Source organism: Histoplasma capsulatum, genomic scaffold (genome assembly GCF_000149585.1).
Source record: "Histoplasma capsulatum NAm1 scaffold_1 genomic scaffold, whole genome shotgun sequence".
Lineage (NCBI taxonomy): Eukaryota > Fungi > Ascomycota > Eurotiomycetes > Onygenales > Ajellomycetaceae > Histoplasma > Histoplasma mississippiense.
Window position 1 is genome coordinate 1,086,722 of NW_001813982.1, and position 9,654 is coordinate 1,096,375.

The window sequence follows — 9,654 nt, forward strand, 5'->3', positions numbered from 1 at the left end:
ACTACAGAAATAACTTCGCAAGGTGCAAAAGCGCGACAAATAGGTCAAAAAAGAGAGCCATTCCTACAATTCTCGGTTCCTTACTGACAGGGCAAAAGGGAAGTCGCCCCGCGAAATGGTTTTCGAGGTGACCACAACGCTATTTTCGTGGTAACAAATGGCGATCAGGCCATCTCTTCCAAGTGACGGGCAAGATTCAAAATGGAATGACTGTCGAAGATAAACCCGGCAAGAGAGGAGTCTGCGAGTTTTCAAAGCAAGGATTTTGTTGGAAAGGTGTCGGCAGCAAACTTCCCTCGTGTCAAGGCGATCTGTGAGGCAATTCCTGCATCAAAAAGGCAGTTCGAGGGTCCTCGGCGGCTCTATCCTGAAGAGCCGATCAGGCGTTGCCAGGAATTGGACAATATACTTAATTAAATGGGCATGTAGAATAGTCCGGATGATAATAATTTATTATTGTTCTAATCAGCCGTGTTGATGGAATCTATTTATGCTTCCTTGGTCGCTTCAATACCTGCGTCTGTTGGGTGAAGGAAGTATTGGGTGTAGCTTCTGCTGAAGCGACAAGGCTGGCCTGACTTGATTGGCTGGCATCCTCATCTAAAAATGACGGGGCGTTTGATCGAGAGGGTCCAAGGTCTGACTGTGAAACATCAAAACTAACCCCGGAAGGGATCTCATCAATGGCAGACTGGATCCTTCTCAGGTGATCTGGCATCCACACATCGTATACATTCTTGGTAAACTTGTATGCACTCCACTTATCCTTCCCCTCCTCACTGGTAAAGTCAAATGTTCTGATTGGGTGACGGTAGAATGATGTCTTGTTCCCCTCGATGACTGCATAATGGCCGTATATTCTCACTGTCCTGTGGTCATGCGAGATCGAGAAAGCCAAGATCTCGCGATTGATCTCCTCCTCACGTCCCACAAGTTTAAACAGCTCAACGACACCTCTTACAGCAAGGGTCATGCTGTGTGCGTTCTGTCGGTCAGCGATGTCGAGCGCGGCAGTGCCCTTCACTTCACTGGTCAAGAATGGAAAGTACATGTAGAAGGTGGCTAAGAAGAAGGAGCTGTAGGTATCCGGGTCGTAGCCGAGGAAAGGCTCAAACGTCTTTAGTTGGTCTTCTGTGAACGCAGAACGGTTGAACCCTACCGCATAATCAGGCTGAGGATATGGTCCACAGAGAGCAATGGAGGAGTTCCACTGTTCATTAACACTTTCAACCAAGTGTTTAAGGTTCCTGTCCCCATCAACTGCGAGAGATTCTGCCGAAGGCACAATTAATCGAGATATATCTTGGATAACTCTTGACTCATTCTTTCCTTGTAGCCTTTGACAAAATTCGTCAAATATATCATCTCGAAATAGCGTGTGTTTGGGAACAGGTTGATCCTTTTTCAGCAACTCCTTAAGAATTTCCTTGCTTCTATCTGTTATTCCTAGATCTGACTTGCGCATGAAGCTGCCTTTAGTAGCGAGAACGGTTTCATATGTAGCACTTCTGTACCTGACACTCTTTGTGTTTCTCGACTCTTGATCAGTAGGTGTGTTGGAACTTGTAACAAGGCTTGAATTTGAGCTTTTATGAAGAAGAGAAGCGGTTGACTTCTTCTTTGCAAGAAGATGGCTCATCTTTTCCATCTGTCCAGGCTGTGCTCCAAAATATTCTCTAGGCCAGCAATCGTTTTTGCACCAATGTCTGATCAGATCAACCTTCTTCCAGCTGGCAGTATCACGCAGATCTTCCACAAAGGGATGTTCAATTGCTGAGCTCGTGGACGGTCGGGGTCGCTTTGAAGTGCGGTGCGGTTGATCTTCACAGTGCCATTCATGATTTGATTTCGTATTCTGGTTTCGGTTGTTGGTGCGTGTGGGAGGCTCCCCCAATAGCTTTGTCTAATCAGTATCATGCCAGTCTGTCATACGATCAAAGAAGTGCACATACAGATGGAGGGCAGTTTTTAGTGCTTAGACGCGCGCTCCTGCGATAGAATTTCGATTGCTGTTCCTGTTCCTCTGTCTTAACTCGCTTAACTTGCTTCCCTATAACAAATCAGTCGTAAGTACAGCGGAGATGGTCTGGATATTACCTTTGTCTTCGGGTGCCCGGCGTTTTCTAGCCAAAATTAGCGTATGGCACTCAGGTTTATCAATATGACGAGCCATTATGGAGATAGGAAATGGTGGGGTGTGGCCTTTCAAGTCGAAGGAAGAAGGGGCGAGTGAGTCAAGACACAGCTGCGGGGAACCGATGCAAGTTGGGTTAAACGCTTAAATGTTCCTTTGTCTCAAGGAAGTTATGGGGCACGTGATATAATCTGGAAGGGTTCGCTGGGCTCTTTAGTCTCCGCGATTTTCCTATCGGTAATATCGTGACATATTTGCTGCATGAGAAAGAAAAGAAAAATGCAAGAGAGGCCGCATAACTTAGTGTGAAGGAGGTCTGTATTTGACTATCTAAAAATATCCAGTATTTTTTATCATAGCCAAGTGTAAGGCAAAAAGAGGAGGTTTGATATCCTGCTCCTTGGCCTCTCGTGGTGCTTCAAGACACCCCATCTGGAGTTCGGGCTCAGCTACCTCCTTCGCTTCGCATTTCAAGTGGTCTTTGATCCACATTTTTAGGTGACATCACTTTTGTATTTGATCTTAGGGCCTGTTCGGTGACCCCGTCCAGGGCCGTATAAGTCTGTACAGTGCCAGCTATAGGACTTATACAGCTCTGTACGCGCTAATCTGGCCGAAAAAGGCCTGCTGTTCGGTAGATTTTGTATATAACCCTGTATAACTCACCAAGAGTGTCAAGCTGACTTCAAAATCCACTTTATAAAGTGCAACAGTGTAATTAGTTGAAAAAGTGATGAATTTAAATGTGAGGGTTGATAACAGTGTGAAGAGTGAATAGCAGAAGATAGTAAGCAGCGTATATTAATATAGTAAATAGCAGTGGTGGTAAGAGATAATAGTAGCTAACCGCTAAGGAAGAAAAGAAAGAGAAAAGAAGATGTGCGGAGTACATGTGGATGTATATATACACTAGTGAGCACATAGTAAAAGGCAATAATAAACAAATATATTGATGGAAATAACATAAAAGCAGTGCATTATACTATTAAACCCTGTTGTTGTTGATTGAAATGTACAGTCTTTGAGCCAATTTCCATCGCGAAACTCTGAATTCCCATCTACGCTTGCTGCATCTTCCGTAAGCTTTTGCATGTCAGAATCCATCTGGGTCTGTTCCCCTATCTAAACTCCTTCCCAAAATCCAATGGGAGGAAGATGTATTGCTCAACAGGTTTCTACACGGAGATTTCTGTCTGTAATAAATCCAAATGACAGTAGAGATAACAATAACAGCAAAAAATAGTAAAAATATCACTGATGACACTGATGTCACTAATTCAATTACAATAATTGAATTCTCGTTCTATTTATGGGGTTAGTTAAACGTGGCATATATATGTATCTTCTTCATAACTCGGCATATAAGGGGTCATTCCACATTCCACATACCAAATTAAAAACTATCGCTACTCATAAACCTTCCATCCTAGCAAAACAAACACGCAACTGAGAAATTTTTTGAAAAACATATATATATATATATATAGCAGAAACAAAACCAAATACTACTCTACATTATTCGCCCTCATGACCCCCCGCCCAAAAAACTCACTGACAGTCCCAAACCGATCTCGACTCCGCTGCAACTCACTCTTAAACATATCGTGCTGGCCAGCAGACTTAATCTGCCTTTCGCGGATAGCTCGAATAGTCGCATTCTGCGGCGCACATACAGGACACTCAGCGTCCTCATCAACCCTGTTAAGACACCTTTGGTGGAATGAGTGCTTGCAGAGGAAGTGTACGGTGGGCAGGTCTAGTCTATCGTGGCAAGAAGAGCAGCTGCGTGCTTGGAAGACGAAGGGCCTGGTGCCTAGCTCGTCGATTTCTTTTTGCTTTGCCTCGGTGTCGGCAGTGTAGCTGGATATTAGGCAGCGGTTCTATGGGTTGCGTGTGCATTTTGTTAGTTGGCGAAAGGAAAGAAAGGGGGGGATATGGAAGATAAGATACGCACATTTGCAATGTCCTTCCGTTCCCTCTCGATATTGTCGCTGAGATACTTCTTTATCATTCCCATTGTCACCACCGCATTGTTGCTCAGTGCCTGGATCACCTGCAGCGGAGCCATTAACCCATCCTTATCGATCTTTCTGAGAACCTCATGCAGCTCGTCGCCGGCTTCTTCGAGGATCTTCGGACTAGATGAGAAGTACGCTAGGGCGTCGATGTATAATTGAGGCTCTTGCGGGCCATATTTTCTTAGAGCTTTGATGACGCCAGCAGTGTCTTTGGCCGAGGTGTAAGAGCGGAATATATCCGAACACAAGCCTTGCTGTTCTCGGACTAGGGTCGTACCCTCCCGGAAATTCGAGAGGTCGGAGAGTAATAAAACATTCGAGGTGGATACGGGAATCTGTGTGAGTGCCATATATCATCAGCCACAATTGACGAAAAAGTTCAAAAGTGAAAAAAAAAAAAAAAAAAAAAAAAAAAAAACAATAATAATATCCGCGTACATTTTTCCCTTCAATTAACTTCTTCGCCTTGCCCTCCCACTCCTGCCTCTCACCATCCCCCTTGGTATGCATCGCCGTATCCAAATACATCTCAAACAAAGTCGTATACAGATCCACCCTATCCTCCTCTTTCAGATTATGCTGTTTAATCAACTCTTCTAGAAATTCTATAAACTTCTGCGGCTGATCCACGAATGCTGAAAAAGCACTACGCGCTTTCGGTATGTCATATTGAATTGGTGACTCGAGCTCTGGGGATAATTGCGGCTGGGCAGCCGGGGCTTTCGGTCCCTGTGATCCTGGCAATGGGATGAAGGAGGTTAGACTTTGGATGGCGCTTCCGGTTTGTGGTTGGGGTCTCTCTGCCGGTTCCTCTTCAGCTGTTCGCCGGGGTCGGAAGCGACCTGTATAATACTGGATGAAAAGCTTTGTGGTCTCTTGTGGGCAATGGCCTAGGAGAACACGAGCATATTTCATGAGGTTTGGATATGCCTGTCGTCACAAACCAGTTGTTAATAGTAGATCAATATTATCGGGTATATTAACTTACAATATCAGGCTCCAGACTCCAGATATACTTCAATGCCTCTTCATATTTCCGAGAGTCTTCAATCAAAATGTCGATCACCATGTCGTTTTCGTTATGTCTTTTCGCTAGGTATGCAGCTTGCTCGTAATAACCGCCCTGTCGACACATCGCAATGGCAGTCTCTAGGTCAAATTTCAGTTCACCGGGAGCCTTGATGAACGAATCGAGCTTGCTGGTGTCTTTTAACTTTGCATAACAGTTCAAGAGTAGCGTTGTATGATCAGCAGTCGCCTTTTCATGATCGTGGAGCTCTTCGAGATATTCGATAAGGTTGTGGATACGTTGGGTATCTAGGAACTATATTGTGCGTGTGTAATTTTTTAGCAAGCTTAAGCTTCTGCTACGTCGATCAGCGAGATGTGAAAAGCATTACCTTTCGAATAACCTGGGAGGGTTCTGTATTATTAATTGCGCGTAGATATTGTTGCATTGCAGTATCATAATCCCCCTTCTGATATAGATAATCGCCGTATTTGCGGAAGATGATATTTTGCTGTAGCGTATCAATACCAGCTTTCTGGGCAAGATTGATAGCCAAAATATAAAGGTTTCGCTGGTAGAGGATTTCCAACTTCTGCTGGAGAGACTTTTCACGATATCGATAAACCTATTTTCATCAAAATTATATTTTTCAGCAAGAGAGCTCCCTTCTCGTAAGAAATCCAGAGGAATAGCGGCACGAACCATCCCATCCACACTAACAATAAACAAATCACCCCACTCCATAAACACATATTTCACCCTGGATGGGAATGACTCAGTGTGAGCAACAAATTTCAAATCTGGCTCTAATATCGTAAACGTCGATGTAGTCAAGATTTCATCAACCTGTCCGCCACCACCGCTACCACCAAGCCGTCGGAGTGCATCAGAAGACTTCGGCAACGCCGGTCTAGGCGGACAGATGAGCGCTATATAATCCCTAAACGCATTTATGGACGTCTTCGGACTCTCAAACGCAATGCTAGGACCCCGGCCACCAGAAACGCCGTATGTGTATATCGCATCTTCGCGAGCAAGTATTATATCGCCCGTTTCGCGATCGATCGTCATACAACCCACGCCACAGCCTAGGTCCTCAAGCGCGCGGGCGGGTTGGCCCTGGCCCTTGCCCGCAATGACGAGTGTGAGGATCCGGCCCGTCGTAGCGATGTAGAGGGTCGTTACGGGCCCGTGCTGGATTTCCAGGCCGGTAATGGGCTCTTCGGATTCAAAGACTGTGCGTTGCTTTGCGCCTCGGTCGTGGATTAGGTCGCCACGGATCACAGTGACGGAGCCATTTGCAAAGCCGACAGCAAGCTGGGATAGGTCTGGGAGGATGACGAAGGCGGATACCTGGCAGAAGAAGCGTCAAGAATGAAAATATCAAATGTGGAACGAAAGGAAAAGAGTCAAGTCACCATACCGGAAATTGCCTCCGTCCATTGTGCACTTGGACCGTCGACAAACACTTCGGTGACCCGGTTTTCTTCTCTTCCTTATCCAACGCCCAGACCTTCAACACCGGGTCGTTCAGCAGGTCCTCCGAGATGGTGACGATCAGCGAGGTGGAATCAACCTGCCTCATGTGCGTGATGGAACCTGTGTCGTGTGCTTTGAAGGTGCGCAGTACCTTGAAGGTCTGCGACAAGATGTGGACGATGCCATCGGATGTGCCGAGGAAGAGGTTCTCAGAGCCAGAGCAGATGCTGCTTATGTCCCCCTGCAGGGGTCGTATGGTATTCTCGTTAGTATATCATATACATGTGTGTGCGTAATGTGTATGTGAGACACGGGCGCATCGCATACATTGAAGATCGAGCTATCGTCGTCCGGGAATTGGACAGGGGCGACGTCGAAGAAGTTAAACGTTTTCCACTTTACATTTCAATGTTAGCTTGGTTCTTTGCTTATTGATTCGGAGTAAGCAAGGGAAAATGGGCCGCTTACCGAGGTCAAAGCCATTTCCTAGCACCGGCGCCATGGGGCGGAGGAGGTCATGAAGGGAGGATAGATAGATGTTGGAGTTGGCAGTTGTGGTAGGCGGCGGGATGACGTTCCTTCTGGACCGAGCTAAGCAAGCAAGCTTATTGGAATACAGACTAACCACTAAAGACGCCTAAACAGCTCGCATTCATTTGGCATACTAGTTACATATATCAAAATAGACATGACACGGTGTCAAAATTATTTTCCTTTCATAGACTTGACTTCGAATGCTAGATGTTTATCAAAGAACTAATTTACGGAAGTCCCAGCCGTTCAAAGGAAACTCTCTGATCTTCTAGCATTCGTCATGCACGCTTAACGCTAACTACACCATGGATTCAATGTCTTAATATATGTTTAAATACTTCTGTACTTCTGTACTTCTGCGCAGTAGTGCTCAACGCTCTATCGCCAATAAAATAAACCCAACAAAAAGATATAAAGGAAACAGTAAGATCCTCCAACCACGGAATGTTGGGTCAGCAAGGAAGAAAAGATGAGAACACAAAATCCCGATCACTGCCCAGGTGTATTTGGCTTTAGTATCGACTGCAACTTCGTGCCTGACGAAGCTGGTAGGAACGGTATCTCATATTTAGCACTGCCGCTATTACTATTTTCATTGGCATTGCGGCTTCTCGTATTCCCATGACTTTTGATGCTGTTCACGCTGTTCGTGTTATCACCCTGAGTGACCCTCTCAAGGTCTACCTTGTCAAAATCCCAGGTCCCCAAAAATGTCCCTGCCTCCGCGATCGCCTGGCTCAGGTCGAAATTTTCCCAGCCCGGACCCTGGCCCTGGCAGTCTTGGTATCCCCGTGTGTCGTTTGTGGAAGACGTGAGGTTGAAGTGGGGGAGTGTGGACGCTGGGTTCGAGCTCTGTGACTCGCCGGATGGAACACACTGAGAAAGTTTTTGGATGCTGATGCTGGCGCAGGGTGCGTTGAAAGTGTGGCTTGAGAGGCATGGCGGAGATGTAGCTTTTGGCGATGGTGAATGTGATTGACTTCGAGAGTGAGAGATGGGCGATAAGGGATCATTGAAGACAGCTGAGTTTCGGGCTCGGTTTCCATTTTGTTGTTGTTTCTGTTGACCCTTATTTTTTTCAGCCGCATCTGCTGTCGCCGCTTCAGCTTCGGACCTTTTCCCGGGTTTTATCCTCTTTACTGTGCTGAAAAATGGAGTGATTGCTCGCACGTTCGATATGCTAGCCTCGGATAAATATGACCGCTTGATTTGCTCGTTACCCACAGCTACCTTCGAGGCTTTATTGGCTTTTGGCGCCTTTGTATCGTCCAGCTTGGCTGGTATCACCAACTCATCCCGTACAAGCTTTTGAGCACTGGGAACAGGTGCCTGCGTCGACAAGTGCTCCTCATATCCACCGTTTTGACTTCCACGCCTAACAGCGCTGGAATAGGCCGCCGAAAAGTTCGTGGAATGGAGAGACATAGTTGGAATTGGAAACTTGAAATGGTCTGGGAATATTTGGGCCGATGGTATCGTTGCTGACGCTGTCGCATTGCTGGAGATTTGCGGACTGTCTTGCAATCCATCTTTTCCAGTAGGGGTTGGATCCGCCGGCAAAGTGTGGGAGCTATTATTTATCTGACTCTTCTCTGTGCTCCGCGGTAAGGTTTTATGCTGCAACGGTTGAGATCGACAATGTTTGTCACGTTCGATGTTGCAATTAGAGTTCGAAATTGTATCCGAGCTTGATGCGGGCTGGTCATGGAGGCGATATTGAGACTCTGGGAAGCCGTCTGTAGAAAGTCCAGCTTGAAAGGATCCCGGGGTTTGTATCATGGTTACTGTTTTACAGGCCGTATTCTCATCGAGAGGAGGAACCTCTCGCTTTTTCTTACTACTGGAATGGCCCGTGAAAGCGGAAGCGGGCTTGCCGGGTTTTGAAAAGTGTGAGCCGCCACCTGACGACCTCAAACCCTTCCCGGACGAGAGCCCTTCTTCCGGAAGAAGCTGTCCGGTTGTTTTAGATGATGCGGAGCTTAACACTCCCTGTCCATTGATAGGAGTAAACGCAATACGAGGAGGGGTGTAGCTCCTGCTGTCATCATTGACCAAATCACACACCCGTTGTCTTTTCTTGTCGTGTGGTCTTCCTGCGCCATGTCCAGATTTTACAGAAGGGCGTGGCCGATAGCCAGGGGTTGGACTGGAGCCTGTTGAGCGTTCGTACTCTTCTAGATGTGGTCTCCTTTCATCAGTCTTCAGCCAACTGTTGTTGGCGTCAACTGAACAACGATTTGGTGTGGATGAGGATATAGATCGATGAGTTCGTTCAGTTGTTGTTGAATTCACTTGCGCCGATGTTGCTCGGGGTTTTGAGAATATACTATTTGAAGGCATTCGTCGAGCATTGTTAAATACATCCGCTCCTAGCAGTCCGCTATCCTTACTGCTCGCCTGTCTTTGCACTTGGTTGGATTGGAGTTCTAGAGTTTGCTCTGGTTCGAGAGACGACTCAAACCCACTTCCCTGACGGCGAA

At 46.4% G+C, this 9,654-nt stretch overlaps 2 protein-coding genes across 2 annotated transcripts; both read right to left on the bottom strand.

Annotated features, from left to right (window-relative positions):
* Window positions 1-484: 484 nt before the first annotated feature.
* On the bottom strand, window positions 485-2,173 carry HCAG_00326 (conserved hypothetical protein; the record flags this gene model as incomplete). Its single annotated transcript, XM_001543230.1, has 3 exons — window positions 485-1,897; window positions 1,953-2,050; window positions 2,098-2,173. The coding sequence occupies 3 exons, from the start codon at window positions 2,171-2,173 to the stop codon at window positions 485-487; spliced, it is 1,587 nt and encodes a 528-aa protein (XP_001543280.1).
* A 1,238-nt stretch (window positions 2,174-3,411) lies between these two features.
* Window positions 3,412-7,123, bottom strand: HCAG_00327 (conserved hypothetical protein; the record flags this gene model as incomplete). Its single annotated transcript, XM_001543231.1, has 10 exons — window positions 3,412-3,437; window positions 3,726-4,014; window positions 4,089-4,487; window positions 4,591-5,082; window positions 5,141-5,476; window positions 5,553-5,786; window positions 5,864-6,514; window positions 6,585-6,881; window positions 6,968-7,036; window positions 7,109-7,123. The coding sequence occupies 10 exons, from the start codon at window positions 7,121-7,123 to the stop codon at window positions 3,412-3,414; spliced, it is 2,808 nt and encodes a 935-aa protein (XP_001543281.1).
* Between the last annotated feature and the right edge of the window lie 2,531 nt (window positions 7,124-9,654).